This window comes from Ammospiza caudacuta, chromosome 4 (assembly GCF_027887145.1).
Source record: "Ammospiza caudacuta isolate bAmmCau1 chromosome 4, bAmmCau1.pri, whole genome shotgun sequence".
Classification (NCBI taxonomy): Eukaryota; Metazoa; Chordata; class Aves; order Passeriformes; family Passerellidae; genus Ammospiza; species Ammospiza caudacuta.
Window position 1 is genome coordinate 13196427 of NC_080596.1, and position 25552 is coordinate 13221978.

At 41.1% G+C, this 25552-nt stretch overlaps 2 protein-coding genes across 2 annotated transcripts in view; both read left to right on the forward strand.

Moving 5' to 3' along the window:
- The window catches only part of LOC131557049 (transmembrane protease serine 11E-like), a 39573-nt gene extending 30796 nt beyond the window's left edge, over positions 1 to 8777 (forward strand). Inside the window, exons 6-10 of the mRNA XM_058804056.1 lie at positions 3111 to 3149; positions 5120 to 5315; positions 6115 to 6374; positions 7123 to 7265; positions 8616 to 8777. Coding sequence (XP_058660039.1) covers positions 3111 to 3149; positions 5120 to 5315; positions 6115 to 6374; positions 7123 to 7265; positions 8616 to 8777 — 800 coding nt within the window. The remainder of the gene's footprint in view (positions 1 to 3110; positions 3150 to 5119; positions 5316 to 6114; positions 6375 to 7122; positions 7266 to 8615) is intronic.
- A 6332-nt stretch (positions 8778 to 15109) lies between these two features.
- Positions 15110 to 25552, forward strand: part of UBA6 (ubiquitin like modifier activating enzyme 6) — a 28038-nt gene continuing 17595 nt past the window's right edge. Inside the window, exons 1-10 of the mRNA XM_058803091.1 lie at positions 15110 to 15185; positions 15478 to 15596; positions 17830 to 17901; positions 18796 to 18890; positions 19729 to 19757; positions 20563 to 20657; positions 21152 to 21263; positions 22364 to 22444; positions 22999 to 23121; positions 24691 to 24814. Of these exons, the coding sequence (XP_058659074.1) occupies positions 17861 to 17901; positions 18796 to 18890; positions 19729 to 19757; positions 20563 to 20657; positions 21152 to 21263; positions 22364 to 22444; positions 22999 to 23121; positions 24691 to 24814 (700 nt within the window). The 5' untranslated portion in view covers positions 15110 to 15185; positions 15478 to 15596; positions 17830 to 17860. The remainder of the gene's footprint in view (positions 15186 to 15477; positions 15597 to 17829; positions 17902 to 18795; positions 18891 to 19728; positions 19758 to 20562; positions 20658 to 21151; positions 21264 to 22363; positions 22445 to 22998; positions 23122 to 24690; positions 24815 to 25552) is intronic.

The following is a 25552-nucleotide window of genomic DNA, read 5'->3' on the forward strand; positions in this document are numbered from 1 at the left end:
TAGCCTTAAATAAGTTAATCAGAAATGAAGAATTTAGGTGTGTTTTAGAGTTATTTTGTTTAATAAATATAAAAAATAACTATATTAACAAAATTGCTTATCCAGTTGAAGAACAGAGCCCTCTTCTAAGAGATGGAATCCCTAAGCTGCATTTCAATAGATTGCTGCCATTTTAATTTAAACATACATTTTATCATTAAAGTTAAGCAAGCTTGAATTCATTATCAAGCTCCATTTTACAGGTATTCAATGCAGGTTCAAGTCAAACTTGTTTACAGTAGAAGCTTGAACACTGTTTTCCTAAATGTGGCACAAAGAACTACTTTTGCAGCCATGTGTGGTTGGGACAAGATATAACACTTTAATTGTTACTAATTGATGCTTTTTCTTGGTAGTGCAAACAACCAGGGCAACTAGTAAATGAGCAGGGCAGCGAAATTTTCTCTCGTGCCTTACAAGTGACTGCTCCAAGGCAGGGCTTGCAACATATAGGCTGGCACAATATGAACATCTGTGCTCTTCAACAGGCCAAAATGGGAAGCTGGTAACAAATGAAGGCAAGCCCCTAGCAAGGTAAACCAGTAAGGAACTTTATTTTCAGTGGCGTCATGTAACCCAGAGTGCTCCCTGCTTTTGATCTACTGTGAGCTCAGCTTATCTGAAAATAGGGTCAGTTACTTCAGTTTTCCAAACACATGCATGTGCTCTGTGTTTGGGACCCTACCCTAATGAATACAGCACCGAATTTTCTAACAGTAATTAAAACAGGGTATCACTGGCCTTTTTCCTTCAGCAGTGGATGGGTAGGAGAGTATAGCAGTTGCATAGTAGTGATATATTATAAGACATGCTGACATTCAGAGCTGTACAAACTGGCAGTGTGTGCGTGGAAGGCTTGTCTCTCCAATCACACAGAAGTTGATCCAACTGGAAGCAATGGGTAAAATTTTGCCCATGTGAGGTTTGTATTTTTTTCTAGGTGCCTGGTAAAAAGGCAAACAGAGATAGATGCAGGTGCCTTGCAGAGCACCTGTGACTCACAGCAAAACTCGATGCAGTGGGAACATGCCAATTGAATTGCTTCCGGCACTGCACTTGAACAAGCTGGTTGCTCCTTTTGTCTTCTCAATGAGCTTTGCAACATAATGTAAGTGATAATAATTGGCTGCAGGCTTTATAATTATGAATTATGAGGTAAATGTCTCTCCACCCAGAGAAAAGCTAAAAAACATTGTTGTCAGTATTGCACTTAAAGGCAAAAGGTCCTCTTTCATTGTGAATTACATTTGTTGGTTTCTTATCAGTTTATAAAGTAGTGGTGTGACTCAAATGATTAACTAGTTCTGAAGATTGTATGAATTTCTAGGAAGACACTGGCTCATCATAGTTGAAAGAAACAAGAAGGGCCATATTTTTCCAAGCACTTCTAGCCAATATAAATGTACAGGGGAAGTGGTCAAAGCCTTAGTACAATTTAGCAAACAGTAATGTTTACACCACAGCTGAATCCCTCTGCTGACCTAGCTTTTGCTCTGTGGTGTTATTCCATTTTGATGTAAGGGTTCTAGGAGACAACCATATAATCCAGGGAAATTCACAGAATACAACTAGCGTTACTGAAATGCAAAAGTAGTGTATTTTTAATGTTTTCTTCCTTTTTTCATATGAATTGAGAAAATACAAATGTGCATTTTTATTTGAAAGAGGACCTTGGAAGTTGTGTCCTGCCCAGCAGTGAAATGTAATTATCTTCATCATGTGAACAGTTCCTGTTCATAGTGAATAAGACTTCAGTTCCTTCTACAGTGAATACACTGTGCTGCTATATAAATGTCCAAATTTAACTTATCTCCCATCCTTATAAAATACAGCAGTGGTTGCACACACACACGTCAGCCCTAGCACTGCCTTTGGTCTGTAACATTCCCTACAGACAAGCTGTACATGCGCTGGAGTTCTGCTTGTTTCCTTTTTTCTATCACAATCTGCTCACTGTCACATTAAGAAATGAGTGAGCACACGTCTGGTACTGGTGGATTGCAAACAGACAATTCACCCAGCATACCTGAGGGAGTGTCAAGCCTGCATGCAAAACACATGAGATACAAACCCAATAGGTGACAAGTGTGAGCCAGAGCCCTTTGCATTCAAAAGGGACTCCTCCTGACTTGGTGTGGGTTTGGCTCAAAACTAGCATATTATTCTGTGTAGCAGTAAAGAGAAAGGAAGGAATTGGATAAGGATAGGGATTTGCTGAGAAAGCCTATCCAGACACAACATATGAAGTTGTTGACACCAGTATAGAATCACTATATGAATAAAAAACTACATTGAAATTATGATTTTTTAAAAATTAGTAATATTTTAAAAATGGTTTTGAATGCTGGAAACTACAGTGGTAGCTCTAGTGAAAAACAGCATTCTGGAAGAAAAGGGATATATTTAAACCCTGAGCCAATGCTTGCTGTTGTCAGCATGGGCATGCCATATTTTCAGTGAACATACAATATGGGTGTTAAAGGAGGGAACGTATTGCTAGCACCTGCTGGGCCATGCAATAAATTGCTATGAACTATCTACTTTAGTATTATTAGTGTACCAATAAGATAGGAGAAAGGAGAGTGAGCCACTGCTACTGTAAGCTTCCATTGCTACAGTGAAGTGAGTGCCTTCTGATCTTGAAGAGGGCATAGAGTACCAGATCTTCTCTGGCCCTCTCTTGGATGTAATATGTGAACTGTTGATTTTTTTTTTTTTTTTGCAAAAAAGAGGAACTTCAAAAATTTCCACCATAACAATTTCTCCCCAACAAAATTGTAGATCTTGAGTAATACAAGATTTGTTTTGTCCATACTCCCCACCAGAAACACTGAGGGCCAGCAGGATGGGCTGGATGAATGCCTGGTCCTCAGACAACACTGCAGAGGAGGCCAGCAGCCAGCACATGAACATGAACACATATGAGCTACCCTGGTTTCTCCAGCAGCTCCCACAGCCATGCCTCCTGTGTGCCCTGTGCTCAAACAACTGTCAGAGGGATTACCATGAGGATGGGTAACCTTGTCTGTGCGGGGCTGGCCTTACCCTCATTGTCTGTTTCTTTGTTTCAGATGTGGAGCCAGTGAGAGCAGAAGCCATCTTCAATGACAGTAAGTGAGGCTTTTTTTAAACATCAGAAATCTCATCTCCAGCTTTTAAAATTAGCGTCAAGAGCCCCTGAGCACTTTTCCTGGCCCTTAAGAGCCTTTTCTCATCCTTCTGTCTAATGAATGTAACCTTGTACTCTCAGAAATTGGGACTTTGTAATTTTCTTTAGCACCCATTGAAAGGAGAGAGGTACCACAAGGAAATGTACAGAAGTTACATCAGCCTGTGATTATAATCAAAATGTTCTGGAATTTGGAATGGCTGACAGCAGAAAATTGTTCCTCGTGGAAATATATGGAAATGGGACTGGTCTTCTCAATGCATTGCTGTAGGGGTTAGATAGAGAGACCTTGTTTTAGAAATGTTTTTTAAGTTTTCAGAGAAAGAGGTCAGCTTGCTTGGAGATAACATAGTCATAAAAGCTATCTTTGCTTACAAGCTGTGTTTCTTTTAACTCTGAGAAGGTTTGATCAGGTGCTTAGCAATAAGCTGTCAAACAATTGAAGATTAAATTACATCACTTTTTGGGTCTGATGTAGGTGCTGGTGTTCTGGGACACTGATAGAATGGAGTTTATTCCCTGTGTTCTGAACATTGACTGCTCAGGTGGTTGATAGGATTGTCCAGTTTTAGGACCAGTTACTGAGGATTACAAAGAGCTTTCAGGAGGGAAAAATGTTTGTTCAGACAGTCTTATGAACTGTGGTATATTCTGAAGTTTGTCTTTTAGACAAAACTTTTGGACAGGTTTCACTGATTTTCTTAATTTTGGTTTTAAATATCAGACGAGGGCAGACTCTACACTGAGCTCATGAACTCCTCAGTGTGGTGTAACTTTTCTTTCTTTTTCTAAATTTATGAACATCTTTCAGTCTGCTGTGGTATTCTTGCCGCTTTTGACCATGAAGTACTGTTAACATAATGTTGTGCAGATCCTAGCAGGAAAGGGATGAGATAACACTCTCTGTGGCTCCAGTTTTCAACTTCTGAGGACTTCAAGGGTCCTGGGGCTGGCAGCTCCTCAGTGATGAATTACCAAGTTCTGTGTTGGCCCCCTCCCAGGTCACTGTCTGGGAGATGAGCCATGCAACAATGGTTTGGACTGTGTGGTCACTATGCAAATAATTCTCATCCCTGTTTCTTTTTCAATTAATTGGGATAGCCCTGTGTGTCAACTTTCCTAATGTCTAGCTGAAATTGGGACCTGGATGAAAACTAGTGGTCTTGGTCCAGGTAGAATGGATTTGATGCTGTTTGGATGGGAGAAGACGGCTGAAGTAGGTCTGTTCATTGAGGAAGTTTCTAAAGCTATACAGGAGCTTTGGCTGCTCCTGAATATCCTGAGTTTAATAGCTGAAACTATGGATATTTCAATTTCTCTCTGGGTTTGGATAAAAATGCTCGTTTTGTGTCATGGATGCATACCATGCTGGAGGTGTCCATATCTTTTGTCATCTCTAGTTGGAGCAGTGTGATGCTCTTTGTTTGAAGTGCCTCTCCAGGCCCACTTGCAGACTGCAGTGATCAGTTGCCTGTCTCCAGGTGACATCTTGCTGATGTAATTTGTGTGCATGCATGGTGAAACCCCACAACTTAGATCGTTCTTGTTCTAGGTTTTGCCTTTTTCATATTTTATCCTATGAGAAATTACCTGAGACATTAAAGTTGGCAATGCCTCTATTTGGGAATTGTCTTGGGTGCATGGTGAAGGTTTTGATTCCTGAGTCAGGCTGCTCACACAGCTAAGCCTGAATGCTTGACCATCATGGCTTTCCATGATAGTCAGTTGTGCATGGGTTGTGCATGAGGAACTCGGATTTGGGGGCACTGGTGGAAGGTATGTTTTCTTGTTGATGTCAATACATTTTTACAGAACATAGGTGGTATGGAATTTTTCATATGTTTTCCACAGCCATTCACAGGATTTCCTAAACAAAAGAATAGCTAATACTGTCTTTGTCCTTTCTGACAGTCTGTGGGTTACGGCAGAACAGATCAGTCAAGTCCATGGCAAAATCCTCATCGCTGCGGATTGTTGGCGGATTGTCCTCTGCAGAGACCGGGGACTGGCCGTGGCAGGCCAGTCTGCAGTACAACAACATCCATCGCTGTGGTGCGACGCTCATCAGCAACACATGGCTGGTGTCTGCAGCTCACTGCTTCAGAGAGTAAGTTCCCACCTCAGAATCTGCAGCAGAATGTGCCCCTTCTGTATCAAGTTGTGTGGTTTTGCAGATTTGCACCACACCCCTGACTCTTTCCCAGACAAATAATTTTGGAAGAGAAAAGTCAGAGTGAAGTAGGCCCATCAGCTGGATGTTTCAATGAGAAATCAAAGACTGGCCCTCAGGAGCAGAACTGGCAATTTTATGAGTGAAAATCAATAGTCACTTGGCTTACTGACTAAAAAAGTGCAGAAAAGGCAAGGTAAGTGAAATTGTGGAGTATTTGTTTCCTGTTATATTTTACATTTCTTAAACGAATGCTTTGTGTTACAATGGAGTTGCTGTCACTGCAGACTGCTACCAAGAGCTACCATCCCATGTTCCTGCCCCTCTGCTCACCCATGCACTCCCAGCATTTTTTGTTTAAAGCATGGCAATTGTGAAGCTGCAAGGTATTTTAAAATCAAACAGTCGGTGGAACAGATTATCAGTGTGCAAAAAGAGTGAGGGAAATGAAGAGTTTACAGCAGAAGAGCTTTTGGATTTGATGACACCCTATGGCCACACAATGGTTAGATGAGGGACAAGGAATAGGGGAGAAGTACAAGACTATGGCTGAGGAGGGAATGCAGGAGTGCCCTCTTCTAGCAGCAGCCCACAGTTCTGTTATGGAAAGTGATGGATGCCACAACTGTCTAGTAGGGAGCTAGCTTGAAGGAGTTTTACAGTAAAGGCACTCTGCAAATTTAAAGTCCCAAACACATATTTACAGCAAAATACTTATATCACTTACCTTTTTCAGCATGACTCACCCTCAGAAGTGGACTGCTACTTTTGGAGCTCTTTTGAAGCCACCAAGCTTGAAGCGATCAGTCAAGACAATTATCATCCATGAGAAGTACCTGTACCCAGAGCACGACTATGACATTGCACTAGTGCAGCTCTCCAAACGAGTGGAGTTCACGAGCAGCATACACCGCGTCTGTCTGCCAGAGCCATCTCAGACCTTTCCCTACAATACTTACGCTGTCATCACAGGCTGGGGAGCTCTCACCAATGATGGTGAGTTCTGAGTCTGCCAGGTGATCTGCATGGGCCATAAACAGCAGCTCTGAGTGAACTGATACAACTTCTGTGGCCTCATGAGCTATTACAGCAAGCCTAGGTTTGTTTAGTTGTAGGCATCAGTTTCTTTTTCTAAAACGTGAGTGGATAAAGATAGAACTACAGTCCACTGGAGAAAAAAAAAAAGAATACTCTTCTGTTTCCCCAGCCTTTCCATTTCGTATTGTAAATTCTTAAGACAGGTAGTCCAGCCATGCACGTGTTTATATAGAACCTAAAAAACTATTCTGCCAGCACTAGTCAGAAGCTACAGATAACTGTGAGCTTTCAGGTAAATGCGAGTGAGCTGTGCAGTACCCAAGCTTATACTCTCACCAGACCACACTAAGAGTACATTTAGCAATGGAATCAAGATGTCTTTTTTTGTATCATCTGCTCAAATTACTAGGTAATTTGTGTTCCATGGAACATGGAATTTGTGTTATGGAACATGTGTAAAATATATGGCTTTACACTTAAGGCACTGTGTACCATGTGATCATTACTTCAGTCTTAATGGTTCCTGAGTCTGTGATTCTATGTACTTTCTCCTTAAGGGCCTGACCTAGGCAGATCAACAAGCAAAACCCCCACATTAAACCAAGTCAAGCTGGTCCTCCATAAGAGGACATTAAACACTCCTCCTGTACATTAACTACTGCAAAGTAATTATGTTGATAAATACCCAAATTTTATTTTCTTTCAGGTCCAGCCCCAAATGCTCTTCAGGAGGCAACAGTGAAACTTATTGACTCAGATACTTGCAACAGAAAAGAAGTGTATGATGGGGACATAACACCCAGGATGTTGTGTGCGGGATACTTGGAAGGAGGAGTAGATGCTTGTCAGGTAATTGTAGCTGAAAACTAGAAAGGAAAACTATTTTAATGCTGATTGCAGTAACTGGTTGACCACATCTTAATGGACAGTGTATTAGTCCTTCAAACAGGCTCCAGTCAAACAGGAATTTAGGTGTAAAGTGGAATAGCATTTAGTACACATCATTTAGCACTAAATGCTGTTATACTAATTATGAGCTAAAAATTAAATGTCTTAAGTAGCTAACATCAGACATCTGTAGAGATGAGAAGGAAGAGGGTTAAGAAGGTTAAATTACCAGAAAAAATGCACTGTTACTCACTGAAATTAAATTCTGGACTGGATCATATCATAACAGATCTGCTACAATGTGATCTTTAGTAACAGACTTTGCTCAGTGAAAGGAAAACTGTCTGAAGCAAAGATAACTATAAGGAAGGTAGGTGTAAAAGAATGGGAAGGAAATATGCATGCTGCAGGTTTGCAAACATTCCAAGGAAATGCTTATGTTCAAAGAAAAATATTTCCATAGTGTTAACTTTTAAAAACATAATTTCTATTTATGTTATTTTTAAAGATTTTGGTCTTAAAGTGCTGATTTAATACAGACTCTTCCCTTAATCCCAGTCCTACAGATTTTTGCCAAAAACAAATTCCCTGCAGAGTAAGCCAGGGAAGCTCATTCCTCTGTTCCTGGCTCAGCACAGAAAAGACCTAAGCCAAAGGGTGCAACTGCTGTTTAGTTCAGTAAATAATTTTGGTGAAAGTTGGGGAATTTGGTCTGTTGTGTGAGGATTGCCTCTCAGTCTGTAAGGTTTCCGGTTTAATTATTATTACCATGTCATACTATTAACAGTATCAAAACTGAGCCTTGGAAAGTGGATAATACCTTAAGGAGATGTCATCTGACTAGAAGACCAAGTTCTTGATGAAAGCTCAAAGCAAAAAGGAGTTCTAAGCTCATTTTTAAATGTTATTGCTCAAAGTGACTAAAACAGTTTATTTTAAGAATAGCGATTACTATTAAAACCTGTTAAAAAAAAGGTTCATGCTCTCTTAGATTGCTGCCTACACTGGTGTTTCCATACTTTGTACAAGGAAGAAGACAAGGCAGGTGGGAAACAGTGTATCACAAAACAGAACAGAAGCTTTTTGTTAGGTTTTTTTACCAAAACAGAGGTCAGGAGGTGCCTTGGCCAACAGGAAAATGCCACAGACTTCTGACTTGAGTTTCAGAAACAGTCTGGATTCTGCACAAATGGCTTCTCTTGAAATACTGCTTGTTAACTTCTCTTATAGGACAGACACTCCTGTCTATGGAGAGAATTGTATTTTCTCTTCTGATCAATTAAATATTTCTTCCCCCTCCTCTTTTTCTAGGGGGACTCTGGGGGACCACTGGTTACTCCAGACTCTAGACTGATGTGGTACCTCGTGGGAATAGTGAGCTGGGGAGATGAATGTGCCAAGCCAAATAAACCTGGAGTTTACACACGAGTGACTTATTTCCGTGACTGGATTACCACAAAAACAGGCATCTAATTCCAAAGTAAAAAATGGATTTAACTACATAGACTACATGTAACTCATATTTGTCTCTAATTCTGAAAGGTTATTTTTTTAGTAGATACATTCCTATGTAATTTCGGTTGAAGCAACCTTAGTCCACAGCAAGCGCTATCTTTGCTGTCAGAGACACTAACCCCTTCTGAACTCATGCTAAATGTATGAAATTGTCTGCCTCATCTTTGAGCTGTGAAACTTTCTCCCTTACCAGAAATTATGAACTGGTATCATTAAAATTATGTTTAAAAGCTAGCAATTTACCTGCTTTATAAATGCAAACATTTTCCAGTGGGAAAAAAAAAAAGAAAAACCAAATTTTTCTTCAGCCGTGGGCAAGGTCTGCAGCTGAATCTTCCTCCTCCAATGAAGCAAATGCTGTCACAGCTGTGTTTCTGGCAATTCTTCTTAGAGACTATCATCTGCACTGACTCCAGCAGAGAACCTGGATGCTCACCTTGCTCTGTGGCCTTCGTAACTAAAAGTGCATCAGCAGGACTGAGGTCCTAGCTGAGGAAAAGTAGGATTTCTGTGATTGCAGGAGGTTAGAGGGGGAAAGAGAAAAGCTTGATGTTCTTATTGCAAAGTACATTTTAAACGGGAATGTTTTTATGGATTCTGTGAAGTTCAAGTTGCTTGAAGTTGCTATTGTGGAAGTGCTTCATCACAACATTGTGCTGCTACCTCTGTACCTGTTGTCTTCGAGACCTACTCTGTTCAACACACAGTATGCTTAAGATGCAGAAACACAAGATCTACTCAAACTGGTTTTTTTTCTTTTAAAGTCTGTCCCCATGAACAATCTCGCTAGAAATAAATATGGCATTTAAATTTGTTCTAAAGGAAAAAAAAAATATTTGCCACAAATGAACTGGGAACTACCTTTTTTGATCAAGAAACAGCACGCTTTTCCAAGGGCATGCCAGCCAGCAGAAACCATCTCACAGCAAAGCAAGTGATTACTGATACTTCACTGATGCATTCATCTCTGCCATGAATGAATATGATCCTGAATATGAATGCCTTATGAGGATGAAGAGTAATTTCATATTAAAGAACAATTCCAATAAGAACTTCAGAGTAAAGGCAGTCCTTACATATTGGTTAAGCACTTTTCCTACCCCTGCGCACAACCTCTCATGGATTGCTGGTGGAAGGGGGTCCTTTAGAGCCAAGGCCTTCAATGTGGGGATCCAAAATGTTACCTGTAGTCTTCAGGCCACTGGACTGCTTAGGCTCTGAATGCAGGGCTCACAAGGAGTCTGTACAAGACATAAGTGAAACTGCAAGTCCTACACCTGCACCTACTATAGCTAAATATTCTGCTGAAACATCCTGCCTCCCCCACTGCTCAGGACTGGATCTCTCCTCAGCCTTCCTACTGTGCAAGCTCTTCAATAATCAGCATCCCTGGGAATGAGATGCTTGCCATTTCTTGAAAACTCACACCCTGAATTACAAGTCTACATATGAATGCAAAAACCTATGTTTAAGACTCGGTGGTGTAGGAGGGGTTGTCTTGTTATTGGGCTACTTCCAGTCATTCTGTATATCTTTTGGATTTTGGTAAAAGACAAGTTGCCTTATCTCAGAAAGAAATCTACTGAAGATTTTAGATTAGTTTTAGTTTTGACATAGTAGTACCTTTTTTCTGATTTTCCATGTCATTGTAAAAAGAAAAGGATCATGGGAGTGTTAGGAGGATAGTTAGATGCAGCAAATCCATGTCCTTAATTTATTGATGAAGTTTGTAATTTATGCACTTTTGAGTTGCTGCTATTTTTCAATTAAGAATTTACTCAGGCAGGGTTCAGTTACAAAACAGAAACTTCATGGAGCTTTGAATTAGATAACCGGAACACATCGTTTTCTTCTAGTGCTAAAGTGCCCTTTTTTCAAAGGCATCCTTGGTGGGGGGTGGGGGGAAATTACACCTAGTTTTTTGTGTCTCTTATTGGTTTGAGGGTGAAAATCATGAGAAGTGTCCTTCACAATCAGCTGATGAATTGTGATTGAAAATAAACAGTAGTTCACTTTCATAGACAGCTAAAGCTTTGTTTTGCACTTAAATCTCTTTTTGCATAGCAAATGGAGGGGCAACAATAAGGAGGTGAGGCCCAGATCCAGCCCCTAGAAACTGGTTCCTACCTCACACAGCAAGTGACATGTAAATGCAATACCTTTAAAATGAGAAAGGCAGCCTTTATTTCAGATTTCTCATGAGTGGCTAAATAGCCAAGAGGTGTGTGGGAGAATGTCTACCTTACTCAGGGAGTCCTGAGCCAGCCAGATGCACTTTTCATAAACTTTTTAGCAAACTGTCTGGCCTGGGTTTGTCTTATATTCCATGTCAGTGTTTTATTTATGATGACTCTGTTTGTTTTCTGGTTAGAGTAAAACAATGAGGCTACTGTGTGATTAAAGAAAAGGTTTTAAAAAGCCTTTTATTATTGTTGATGTTAAGATTTAGCAAGGATTTAAACAAAATAAAGGCAACATGTTTCATAACATTAAATGTATTTAAAAACAACAGATCTTTTTCTGTCCTTTTTCTTTGCATAATAATAAGCTAAAGTTTGAATATGATGCAAAGTAGACTAATCTTCCTTATTTTATATAAACCTATTCTAAAACTACAGTTTGCTGTCCATTCCCTGTCCTAGGAATCGTTTTGTTATTAACGGTGGTTCAACTTTACGTGTGTTTCAGCGAAGACAAGGTAAGACATTTGCTTTTCTAAAATACTCAGAGGTGAATTTCAGTTAAGACAGCACTATGCAAATTTGAGAACAGATCTGAAGCTTCATTCAAGGATTCACCACCTTGCTTTTGCCCTTGAAAAAAACCCATGTGTGACGTTCCATCCCTGCAAACTGGCTACGGGGAGCTCTATGCTGCTAGCACCAATTCTCCTGAGATTTCCCAGGTAGATTTAAAGCATCAAGAAATGTGTTCCAAACCTCTGGTTATTCCAATTGAGTTGTCTGGGGCTTTCTCAATGCTAATTTTCAGCTTGGAGCTGAAGCAGGAAAGAAAGAAGAGGCTGATTGCACAAGGCCTAATCATGTGAGGAGGTCTGGTTGAATGACATCAATCTGTCATCGGGATTTCTTATGTAAGTAAATCTTGTAGAAAATCCCATTCTGTAGCTGCTATTCCTGTTAACAAATTAGATGAGCCGAGGGCCAAAAGTCATTATTTAACCCAATGAATGTTTATCTGGCAACTTGCAGCCTGTGCTGCAGATTTACAGGCATGGAAAAGCTGGCTCTTCCTTTGGAAATACATTCATACACATCTCAGTGTGAAATCAGCTTAGGTAATTGGTGCCCTCGTTTATCTGGAATTATCAACATTATTAACATGGTTTCTAGGAAGGTGTCACTTGCTAGAGCAGTTTTAAGTGGCAAGGTCCTTCAGCCCATCCTGCTGGGAAGCTGGAGTCCTTTTAAATATGCCATCAAAACACTCCTACACAACATGGGTTGCCAAAAAGAGGAGACAAAGCCTTGCCAGTCAGCACCTTGCTCCTGCAAGAGCTGAGGGCAAGCCACAGTCTATGGAAGGACGTTTGGAAACCTACTGAAAGATGTTGATGTAGATTTATGGTAACTTCTGGACTGGCCTATGTGCTAAACTGAACTGCGTTTGCCTTAGTATTTTAAAATAACACATTTTTAGGGAAAAAACTACAAGAGTTTTGTCTGCTAATTTGCTTATTAACTAAATCAATCAGGGAAACAAATATATGTCCCCAAATCTCCACTACGAAGTCCCCACTAAGAATGTGAAATTGCACCTGTAAACCAGGAAATGAAAGACTAAAAATACCCAAGCGGCTTGGATTTTCCCAGCAGATGGAAAGAAGATTTACAGCTACTTCAGCTTCAGCTCCATTTGAAAATACTGGCTCTAAAGAGATGTATTCAGTACCTGGATGCAGAATGAATCTACAGTGGTGCACATAAACTGAAGCTGCAGAGATTTGGGACGTGAATAGGCTCAAATTTGGAGGTGGTGATGTTCTCCTGGTCACAGCCGCATCCCACTTACTGCTTTAGCAAGTCTGTAAACTGACAGCTCTGCTTCCTACCTCAAAGCTATACCTGACTCTAGCGTGATGCAAATAAGGAGCTGGGATTTCCTTTAAAATTAATTTATTTCACCAAATTTACTAAGGTTTAATGTCATATGTAGTTTTTAAGAAGAAGAAGACTATGGGGGGGGGGGGATCAAATTACTCCAGATGTTTCAAATTTTGCAGTCTTAGAAAGGTAAGGGAAAATGTGTATGTTTTTTGATTTGGTACCATCAGCCTAGAGAGTTCCTCAGTACACCTGCTAATTGATGCATTTGGGAACTTGTTTCTTTGGCTTCTGGGGTAAACAGAATCTTTTTATTGCATGTCTTTGTGGCATTTTATCTTAGAAGGTCCACATTCATGGTTTTGCCAACTGTTAGTGTTTACCTCCTTACTGTTAAAGGGTTACATGAGAATTAACTGGATGTTGCTGTTTCTCCACTTAGGCAAAAGGCTTGTCAGTATTTGCTGTGACTATGCAAAACCTATTTCATGTGAGATGACTGTATCAAAGTGGACTGGGTCTTGAAAAATGTAATGACCTGGGCACAAAGATAGTAGGTAGCAGATTCTTTTAATTATTATTTTCATAACACTTTTGATTGGTAAGTACTTGAAAATAAGAATGGTTAGGTTAACCTTGAAAAAAAAAAGATTAATTTTTAAGGAAAGAACTTTTTAAGGAAAGAAATATAATGGTAAAAATCACCAACAAGACAAAAATTGATGCAAGTGACAAAACTGAAGCTAACTTTTTTTGGTGTCTTTCAACTCTTCTTCATTTCCTCCCTTCTCCCCTTTTGTCGCTGGGACTCCTGTTAATTCCGTTCATTAGATACATGCCCTGCTCTTTGAAATTACTATGTTGAAGTAATGAAAGTTATTCTTCCATGTCCTGATTTTCATGTATTATGTGAAAAAGCTACAAAGCAAATACTAGCTTTAGCATCAATTCCTTTACATAAGGGTCGCAGTCGACATCCAGAATGGCTTTCTCCGATTATCCCGTCTCGGTTTTCCATTCGACATTCCAGACTTCTAGTGGCCTCTAGTGGCTCTCCGAAATTTGCCCACATCTCCAATTATTTGTGGGTGAAAGCAGCGGTATAGCTGGCAAGAGCCTTCACCGTGATCCTGCCGAAGCACAGCCCACGTTTGAACGAGCACAGTGTTGTCCAGCTGCTCTTAATCTTTGTTAATTAAGTACAAAGGCTGTGTGTGCTCTTGGATTGAGGTGTAAATCTTGAGAGTTGCTAGAATTCTGTTAAAAGAAATGCCAAAATAATGTACTGGATGCTTTCGAAGAGCACAAAACTTGGGTCTTCTTGCCCTTACAAGTTCCCCTTAGTTGGTTGGCCTGTTTGGATTTTTTTTTAAGTTATAAATATTTTAAAATACAAGGTGACTATTCTATATTCACTGTATGCAAGGACACTTTTGAGTGCTTGAATCCCTCCCATTCTAGACAAGATGTGCTAATGGTATCAAGAATGATTTAAAGTTGTCTCATCTACTCCAGTGATTGGGATAACAAAAGGGAATGCAGGGTTCAAGCTGAAGAGAGACTAAGCTGGATGATGGGAAGGTGGGCTGAGCTAGTATCTTGATCAGGAGTCCGGGAAATGGGAGAGAAAATACTGATGGGAGGAGATTTTGGGTTTACTGGCGTGGTGTGGAGTTGGTGGTGGAGGCAGCACAGTGGCCTCTCTCCTGCTTGGCTTGCCTTCTCTTGCTTAATCACCACCAAAAGAAGAGGAAAGGTTTCCACAAGCCTATATAACACCCCGGCACGGTTTTGTTTGGTTTTGATAACTCTGCCAAATCTCCTCTGCGGCCTTGGCTACCTTCTTGTATTTCGCAGTTGGCTCCCTAGACCCTTTCGATGAAGTTCCGCCTGTTAGTGCGGTGACATCTGCTGGTGCTCTCCTGCCAGATACGCAGGCAGGTACCGCAGGAGCAGGGCCCGGGAGCGCCTTTCATCGCCTAAACTGGTCATGCTTGAACCTAAGGAGGATTTATTGATTTTATTAGTCTTAACAGCACAGTGTAGGACTTTCCGGGCAGAAAATGGCGAAGATCTCAATGGCTTAAGCAGCTCCGGCCGGGCAGTGGGTGCACAGCCCCTTCCGCTGCCGAGTGGCGGCGGTCCCGCCTCCTCAGGGCGGCACCGGCCCGGCCCCTCGTGTCGGCGCAGGCGGGGAAGCGCCGCGGCACCGGCGCTGCCGCTTCCCACCCCTTTCCTGCCTCTTCCCCCGCCGCCGGCGGCTGCGCTCGGGCCTGGATCGCCACGCCAAGGCCGCCGCGGGGTGAGGAGAGCGGGCGGCGGCGGGGCCGGGGCCGCGGGGGCGGGCGGGGCACGGTGAGCCGGGGGCGGCCGGGGCGGGCGGACGGCGGTGCCCAGCGCTGCGGGAGCGCCCCGGGAGCGGCGAGTGCAGGCTGCCGCCGCCAGGCTCTGCTGCGGTCGGGGCGGTTCTGAGGCAGCCCGCGGGCTCTGCCGGGGCTCCCCGCTGCGGATCCGAGGTGCCGGTGTTCCCGCATTAGCCCGGCTGGGCAGGAACTGGGTTTGAGCCTCCTCTCTCTCTCCTGCTGACTGAACAGGGAGCCTGCATCCACTGGGATCAGCCCGGGTAGGTGGGATGAGTCCAGGCCTCCTCCGTGCCATCCCGGTGTGCTGAACAGGAGTAGTGAACACTGCTTCAGCCTGCGCTGACTCGGAGGTGAGAGCACTGTGAAACCAGCGCACCGCTGCAGCTCCTGTGCCTTTGCTGCTCTTCAGAGCATCTCTGAACAGCACCAGACCGTGCTGTTAAGAATAATAAAATCCGTCCTGGTAACATGTAGCTTCTCGGTTTGTCCCTGGGTTATGCCATGCAAGCAGCTGAGTCTTTAAAAAATGAAGAACACTACTTAAACAGTTAAATACAAGGCTGACATTAAAACTGAGTGTTGGTTTTAAAAGGAAACAGACAAGTGTGTAAATGTTAAGCCTCTGGTAAGAACTAGGACATAATGTTAAAATGACTTTTTTACATGCATTTCTTTGAAACAGATTCAATACCTGTATGGTGGAACAAAAGTGAGAAATAACTTGGATGCAGAAATACATTAACCGAGTTTGTCCTATAGTCGCTTGACCATAGTGTCACTAAATCCTTGTGGAAGGAGGTGTTTTGCTCTGCCTGATGGGTGCACTGGCAGCATCTCAGTGCTGTAACTATCACTGTAGGAGGAGAATGAGGAAATGAAAAGTATATTGAAAGAGCCACTGTCAAATGAGTCTGTGTGAAACAGGTGGCTGAGTTTCTCTTGCCAGTTGATCACACGTCCTCGTTGTTTACAGAAGACTGTTTGGGAGAGCATGGAGATTGAGATGGCTGTTAGCAACCACAGCAGTGAAGCTGAGCATTTTTATCCAGGCGTGGATCACCTTCCCCATCTTAGTACTGCAATCCTTTTATGTTGTGTAGTCCCAGAGTGCCAGTGCTGTTTGTGGGGGAGCAGAACAGCTCTGGTGTGAGATGGCTTGCTTTGAAGGGCACCTCCAGCCTGGTGTCTCAGGCAGCGGCTGAAATGAAGGCCCTTATTTAAGCAGGGACTGTAAGGTGTGGTGTGTTGCACTCTGGCTGGAGACCTGCCTGTAGTAAAATGGTCATTGCTTGTCTTCAGCCCATGTGGTGTCAAGGGTGTGGGAGCAGCTCTGAAGTGGCTGGTGGTGTGGGCTGTGGTGGGGCTGCTCATGCTCACTGCCTTGAGTGCTCGCTCAAGTGCAGGAGTTAATGTCTATGTGGTGGAGGAGCTTTGTGGATGAGATTTGTGGCCTGTGTCCAATGTAACTGTCCCTTGCTGTGCTATTTCAGCACTTTCTAAAAGCCAAAAGGATGAATTTTGGGTCAGAATGTTGCAGTCTCCACATTGTGACAGACTGCAGGTACCATACTTCTGAAATGTTAAAATGTTTGCCAGAGTCACCTGAACAGTGAATAGGAGTTATATTTTGGGCAGGTTTGGAAGCTATTTTAGAGTATATCTGTGCTCTCCAAAAAAAATGTCCTTAGCATGTCTGGGCCCTGATTTTCAGTCTCAGGAGAGAGGGTTGTCAGCTATTGTGTAGTTTCCAAGGCAGTTTGTAGAAAGCTGAAATGAGATATGTGACCCAGAACATCAGTTCCTCTCGCTACTACCAAAGTATACAGAGGGTCTATTTTGGTCATCCTGTGTTTGGTGGCAGTCACCTGCCAGGTTCAGGAAGCACCAGTTCCCAGTGTGCATAAGTAAGAAACAAGGTGCCCAGGGGCAGCTTGTTCCTAATCCTGGTGCTTAGTTATCACCAACTTAACAATGAAAACATCCTTGTTAATGGCCAAAGGCCTTAATAGTAAAGACTACGTGTTTTCTTACAGTCCTGTCAAACTGTCTCACTGCATGTTTTAATTGAATGTTGCAGTAATTCAGATCTTTGGGTGTTGGTTTCTTCAGTGAGTTGAAAGACTTGTTTCTTAAGGGTTTTAATTAACATAGAAATAATGCAGCATAAATGCCTATTTCTGGCCATTCAGTGATCTTCTATCTTCTTTTCAAAAAAAACCCCACTGATCAGATGGATACAAGTTGATCAGCTTGGAGCTCTTGATGAAAAAGAGTTGCTCTTTCAGTAAATCTAACTGTGGCAAATATAATAAGTAAGTTTTGCATTTCCTCAGTGGGGAAATTAATGTCTGTTTGTATTTTGAAAGTATTTATTGAAGATTTGTGGGTTTTTGTGTTCTGGCTGGTGTGTGTTTTCCTCATCCATGTGCTGTGATGTTCCACAGGCTTCTTAATGTTCAAAGTGATTCCTGTGTAACATCACTTTTTTATTTTCCAGTTCCTTTAATGAAGAACTGAGTGGGACAGGGAGGGGTGCCAGCTGTGAAATTGCATCTGACATAACCAGCTCATTTCTTTTTGTAGCCCTTCTAGTGTAAACAGATCACATTGAATCATGGCAGCGGACTCTATGGAAATTGATGATGCTTTGTATAGGTAAGATTGTCTCATTTTTAAGCATCGTTCCTGACTTTTCAGGAGCACTTACATTTACATGCAGTAATGTTACAATTTCATTCATCCCTCACCCTTTGCTGTGCTTCTTGGTCCTCATCATCAATATCTCTGTTACCCTCCAGACCTTAGGGTATTGGATTTGATGGGTTTTTTGTAGATTAAAAAAAAAACCTAAATATTTCTTTTGGTTTAGTTTTGTTTTAATTTGTTAGCTGGGAATGTCTTGAGATCACTTGGTATGGTAATTGTTCAGAAAGTCTCTACTGGGACAAATGATATCCCTGTAAAAGCATGGTGGGATGAAAAGCTTCTTTGTACATCAAAAAATAAAAAATAATTAAAAAAATTATTGCATGCAGAACAAATACAGCTTCTTTTTAATTCAGTGCAATACTTCTAGTGTTGTGTCACTTTACTTTTTGGTAGTAGCCTCATGAAAGTTGTTCTTTTCCTTGATGAAAAAGGTGATGTTTAGAATGGTATAAGTTTAATTGTACAGATGGATGTTAGGACTCTCCCAGATTTCAGAATCTGACTACAAAAGCTGTGTCACCCTCTGTTCTGAAGGTTTCTGACAACAAAGAAATTCTTTTGCATGCTTTTGTCTTCAATAGTTAATTCCAAAAGTTTTGTTTATCCTGAAGAAGTTTTGCACTGATTTAAAATTATAACTTTATTTATCTTCTCTAAAATCTGGCACTGACAAGGTCTGACTAAATGCATTTCACTGTATGCATTGTGAGTGCAAATCTTATATTTGATTGATAAACATTTCAGTTTTGAAAAAGTTTTTAATGACTGGGAATTCCTGACTTGCTTTAATATGCTCTTGACTTTGAATCTTGTTTTGATGTGAATTTGTCTTTGCTGTAGTCGCCAGAGGTATGTTCTTGGAGACACAGCAATGCAGAAGATGGCTCAGTCCCATGTGTTCCTGAGTGGTATAGGTGGCCTTGGGGTGGAGATTGGTAAGTTAGGTAGCATTTGTTTAAAAAGACACAAGTGTGTGTTAACATACTGTCCCAGAATACTTGTAAACCTTAAATGTAAATATAATATAATGTCTGAACTGTCTGAGTGAATTTATATGTGCATGATGCATATTACTAACATTGCAGATGCAGGAAAGATCCTGGATTGAGTTCTTATTTTACTAGAACAGCATTTCAAATTTTACTTTGAAATGTGCTTCCATGAGCCAGATTGCTTTACCCAAATCTTGTCCTAGATGAAGGTTTAAGATAGGTAATCCAAGTTACTCTTTTAGGCACCAGTGTCAATGAATGTACTATGGGAATAGCTATAGCCCAGATTTTTCCCATGTATGAAATGGGAGAGTGTGTGAGGAGAACAGAGCTATTTGGTGAAGATGCATAACTGCCCTGATACAAGAGGCTCCTTAACAATTTCCCTTACTCCTCATGAGCAAAATGATCTTGTTTTGGCTGGTTCATGCCTGGGGTGTTACTCCTTCAGTTGCCTCTAGTGGTTCCCTGCATCAGATGCCAGAACAGTCATGGGGTTTTGCAGTTTGTTGTCATTACTGTCTCTGTAATCACAATTGTGGCATGAACAGCTGACAAATGACAAATGCAGAGAGTCTTTTTAACCTTGCTTATGTTATTTTGCTTTCTGGGGTGCCATAGAATGCTTGAGCCAAATGTAAAAGAGAAAAAACCCTTAAGCTATGAAGTTCTTAACAATGAAATACTGTTATTGTCCACCTGAATAACTATCAAATTACAGATTTGCAAGTAACCTGCAATAACCCCTCTCTCTGTTTTTGCTTTGTTCTTATTTTTTCAGCCAAAAACATCATTCTGGCTGGCGTAAAGGTATGTAAAACAATTCTGCTGTTGGGTATTCTTGGGTAAGCATGAGAAAAAGGCAAAACACTACACAGTAATGTAAAGTTTCTGAATCTGTTTCTCAGTAGAAGGGTTGCAAAACATGTGAGAACCTAGGGGTGGAAACTTTCAATAATTTGGAAGTTCTAGTGGTACTGTTAGACTCTCACGTTAATGTCCACTGTGCTCTGAAATATCTCATAAAATATTTTAGCCAGCTGCTGATTAGATACTGAATCCTTTTGTGCAAACTGGCTTCTCCTAAATGGAGTGATCCAAACTCAAAACCCAAACTACTCAAAATATGTTATCTTATTTTGTCATCCATGAGAATCCTTTTGTATAGACATTAGAATGGTTGGGTGTTTTAATCCAACAACTGTTTTTGTGCTCCTGGGATTAATTTTATTAGCAAGAAGCCTTTTAAAACTCTTCTTTCCAATAGAAAAAAATCAAGTGAGTCCATTAATTTTCAGATGACAATTGCCCCTGTATCACAGTCTGGCAAAAATCATCCTTGTATTTAAATACTGTCTGTTATCACTGCAAACTGGGAGGAAAGTGTTGAATGAAGTGCATGTTGTCTTTTGCTGTCTCAAACAGTAAGAGTTTTCTTGGGAAAGTGGTTGGAAGAGCTTATACGTACTACAACTACTTATATGTTCTTATATGTACTACAACGGAATCTTCTGCAGTGTTAGTCCTCCAACATTTTATGGGGCTTAATCCATCCTTTGGGTGCTGTGACCTTGTATATTTCTTCCAACAAATGCTTTTTGACAAACTTTCTTAGGCTCTTACAGTTCATGACACCAAGCACTGCACAAAATGGGATTTGGGGATCAACTTCTTCATCCATGAAGATGATGTTACCAGTCAAAGGAACAGGTCAGTGAAGTCTTTGGAGTGAGAGCCTGATGATTTCATCAGCATCAAAAATAGCAGTTTGTTGTCCAAGAGCTGGTAGTACATATCAAATACCTGTTAAACCCTTTCTCTGGAGTTGCTGGCTGTGACTACAGTGCCCAGGTAGATATTAGAGGAAGTCTAGACTTGGGACTGATGTTCTGAGTCACAAGTGTCACTGCTTGTTATGCAAATTTGATAGTGGGGGCCAGCATGCATTTCTTCCTTGGGCTTTCTCAGCCACTTGTACAAGACTGGATAACAGCCTTGACAGCAGACAATCCTCGAGTCCTGTGGCATATTGGACACAGCAGTTTTCCTCAGACCTGCTGGGAATTGAGGTGTAAATAAATGGGTTGTTGTTATTGCCAGGAGACATTGTGAGGATCTCTTGTAGGGCATGTGTAGTATGAAATTCTATATTGAAAATACAGTTTTGTAGATATGTAAAAAATTGAAAATTGTTTTTCTTTCAGGGCTGAGGCCACACTTCCTCGTATTGCAGAACTCAATCCATATGTCCATGTAGCAGCATCAACTGTGCCACTAGATGAAACCACAGATCTGTCTTTTCTAAAGCACTACCAGGTATGTCAATCTTAAAGCAGTTGTATGTGTATTCATGTATTTTGTTCAGAGCATACAACTTGGATTTTTTATGTAAGTAAATAGAATAAAGAACTTCAAAGTATACGTTGAGATGGTGTAAATAAAACAGTAGGTCTTGTATTTAAACTGTTGAAGTGTTGTGCTTATTTTTTTCAAGACTGAAACAGTGGGTTTGTGTTCCCACCACTTTGTTAGTACACTTACTATGGAATTTGCTATGACAATAAATAGCTAAGTGGGGTTGCTGTACAAATTTTTTTCTTTGAAGGTGAAACTGTGACCTTTGCAGCTACATAGCACAGATGTTCTACATATATTCTGTGTGCTGTATTCCAGGCAGCAGAGGCTCAGGCTGTATATTTAGATGATTCATGTATGTATGTAATGACATGTAAGTGCCTCTGTGGTGGAGTGAGGGCACGTGCAGTTGTTCATTCAGCTGTCTCCTGCCTGTGTTCATGGCTCAGTCTGACAGCCACGCCTTTGCTGTGTGCCTGACATACAAGCACACCAAGTTTCTGAATGTCCCAGCTACAGCAGGCCAGTGTAGCTGAATGGGTTGCAGTGCACGTGCCTCGGAACCCAGTACTGTCCTAGACATTAAAGGAAGGTGTGTAGAAATTCTGTGTCTGCAATTTTATGACCACAAATATTGGAAGCCTGTGCAGACTTCTTGGTGTGCACTGATGAGTATTATTTATGTTTGTTTGCTCGCTTTAATCCTAAAATTCAAAAATCTACATTTTTGCTGAGATTATCCATAACTGTTTTGGTTAATATTCTAATTGGGTACTGAATTCCACAGCTGCAGTCAAAAAAAAAAACAAAACAAAAAAACCCAAAAACCCAAACAAACAAAAACCTGAGAATTTGCTGTTCCTGTTCTTACTCATTCTGTTTCCAGAACTTGTAGGGTGGTAACCACTCTGCTTTAATGAAAAAACTTCCTAAAGACTGCTTTCTCTTAAGGATAGGAGTCAGGACACTTAAGTAACTTAGTCTCGGTACTAAGGTTTCCCATAGCCTGAAGAGACTGATTGCTTTCAGTGTCCTAGAAGTATTTTTGTTCTTGTTCACAGTGTGTCATACTGACTGAAGTAAGTCTGTTGCTGCAGAAGAAGATTAATGATTTCTGTCATGCTCAGCAGCCACCTATTAAGGTAATAGAAAAAATGCAACACATGAATAATCTGTACAGTGGGCATTCTGGACCTCCAGGGTGTTCTTTCCAGAAGTGGAGAAAGCTGGTTATGAGGTATATAATTCAATGCAGATGGCATGTTGATGCAGCAGCAGGAGTTCTGGGAATACAGTGCTGCTACTGGTATTATCTGGATACCAGCACAGGTAACCACAGCTTGGTCCTTAATTAAAAAGCAGTCATGTTAAAGAAATAGTTTTCACTGTTAACTCAAAGTGGTTCTGAAAGAATGTGCTGGGGCTGAGGGATGTGCTGCAGCTGGATGTAAGAGAAGCAGAGATGGCAGCATTTCACTGTGCAGTGCTGTTGCTCCTGAATTGTGAATGGGCTCAGGAACGCTCTCGCAGGTTCAAGGTCTGTGGTTGGTGCTGTGCTGTGTAGTGTGGCCTGAGCACACAACAGGTTTCCACTGTAGAGTCAAACCTGCTGGCCTTCAACAGCTCCAGTGTGAGCCATCATATCTTTGGCTTGTACTGTTCTAGGGATACTCATGGTTTTTACTTTCTCTTGTAGTTCATCAGTGCTGATGTGTACGGAGTATGTTCACGTTTGTTTTGTGACTTTGGTGATGAATTTGAAGTGCTGGATACAACAGGAGAGGAACCGAAGGAGATCTTCATTTCAAATATAACACAAGTAAGGGATAAAAGTCATTGTGTTGCTTTAACTGTGTTTAAAAGGACTCATTATTGGCTCTTTGAAAAGGAGAGTGGCAGAGTGCTTCACTTGAGCAGCCTGCTAAGCAATTTAAAATTGGTGCTATAGGAGAAGCAAAGTTACTTTGGTTACTTTGTTCTTATCCTGGCCTCCTGGTTGTTACTTACCATGCAACACACAATAATGATTTTTTTTTTTGATTGGAGAGAGAGCAGGAGAAAGAAATGAGGGGATGTAGAAAGAAAAGTATGTAATTTTGGTGTGGGAATAGGGTAAGTCTTGCAAGGAAGCATGAAAATAGGCATGAAAAGAACCTTTTTATAAGAAACTGCAGCACTTACAGGCAGGCTACTGGAATAATCAAGGGAATTGAGAGCATATTTTGAAAAGAAATTTAAAGGTTTATTTTAACCTACCAAAGCAGGGCATGAGAAGGGCATATTAGTGCTAGTACTTCCAGTGCAGAATGTAAGGATGTCCATTTAATCTTGTATTATTGTTTTATAAAGGGAAATTACTTTAGGTCCTTTTTTGAGTTTCATGGCTTGTGCTGATTACCTGACAAGTCAAGGAGTGAATATATATTTGTATGTATGCCCTGTGTTTAATAATCTAATACTTGACTGTAGTTGTATCTTCTTCCACTCTGCAGTGTAAAACTGATGAGAATTAATGCCATCAAGTGCCTCTTCTTGTCCCATAAACAGGGTCAAGGTGGTACTGATGTCCCTAAATCAGAGCAGAATTTTCTCCAGTCAACTCCTTTCATTGTCCACAGAGAATGTGGTCCACTGTAATTAAGTCTTATGCTTCTTAACTGGAATCTTTCTTATACTGGAGACTCAGGAAGGGATGAGAGGAGACTTTACAGGCCAGGCTTGCTTGCAAATCCACCAGGTTACAGCCTGAGGTGTAGCACAAGGTCTTGATGAGCTGTGTTCAGACTGCATTGAGGTCTCTGTGTGTGTGGCAGGTTGGCATCACATCCCATATCAGGATGAGGTGTTGTCTGAGATTCCTGCAACTGTAAGCTTGTCTGTGACCTGCTGAAGCTGTCTCTCCTGAATGCTGTCCAGCTTTTTAAGCTTCCAAACTTTCAAGACTGAGTTTGGATGTCCTTTCTAAGGTTATCAGCCAGAAAGGAAGCATGGAGTAATAAGCACCATTTACAAGATTTTATTTTTTAATGCCTCTGAAAATTTCTTTGAACATGGGGACTATTTTTAGTTTGGAAAAGGGGATAAATCTGCTACCATTTTAGAACATAACAATGGGTTAAACTGCTGAGAGCTAGGAAATGCAGTTTGCTAACATACTGAGAAGTGAAAACAGTGAAAATGAGAAAGTTTGTGTTGTAGAAACACTGTTAAATTGAAAATCGTAGGACTGAAAAAGTTGCCATAGGTAACTCTTGCTGTGACAGAAATGAGGTGTTAAAAGTATTAGAGACTGCAGTTTCAGTAGACAAAAAGCTATGTGCCTGCAATGCAATGTGACCCCTATGCACGAGAGACTTCCCTCCTTGCTGACTGCCATTTTTTATTTCAGTCAAATCCTGGTATTGTCACTTGCCTTGAAAATCATCCACACAGGCTTGAAACAGGACAGTTCTTAACCTTTCGGGAAGTGAATGGAATGTCGTGCTTGAATGGATCCACACACCAAATAACAGGTAAGCTGCTGCTGGCTCATTTGCAAGGTTCTTATTTGCTGGCCTGATTTAGCCACTGCAGTGTTAGTTACCATAGTCAGAGGAGTGTTGGGTTGTGCAGACCTCCAATGAACTTGCACAGAAAAATCGCTTTTTGGTGCAAAGGTGTTCCTGATGTTGTTTTAGATGGCATTTAATAAATTCTACCTGAATTCATCTTGCTACTTAAGGAGCCAATGGAATGGCTCAGCTCAAACTGTGGAATCTAGTTAGCAGCCTCTGAGCTGACCGTCCTTTGTCTGCTGATAAAACTGATTTGGTGTTTGGAGGGTCCCATAATGCCTGTGCTTCTGTCATGTTTTGGATGCCACTTGGTGTGTCACTGTTTGCCTTGTAGCTTTTTTGGGTGACAATTTTAAGTGTATTGCATTGACAATGTTTTAAGAATGCTTTTGAGATTGTTTTCATGATTTACATCTACCCTGCTTTGTTCTACTTTATGCATGTCTCAAGGTGTTCTACTTGGTTCCTTTTGGATGCTGGCGAATTTTTGAGTTCCCAGATCTGAATGTCTGTTTGTTTGGAGCAGAAGAGAGAGCAAGTGGGTGGGAGTTGTTTGTTTTTAACTGTTTTGTGGTCTGAGACAAAACCCAGTACCCTTGAAACATGTGCTTGAATCTGTTTCCTATGGGCCCTTGCATTTTGCTAGAACTGATGCTGCAGTCAGTTCATTCCTCTATTCATTGCTTAGCTTTTGGT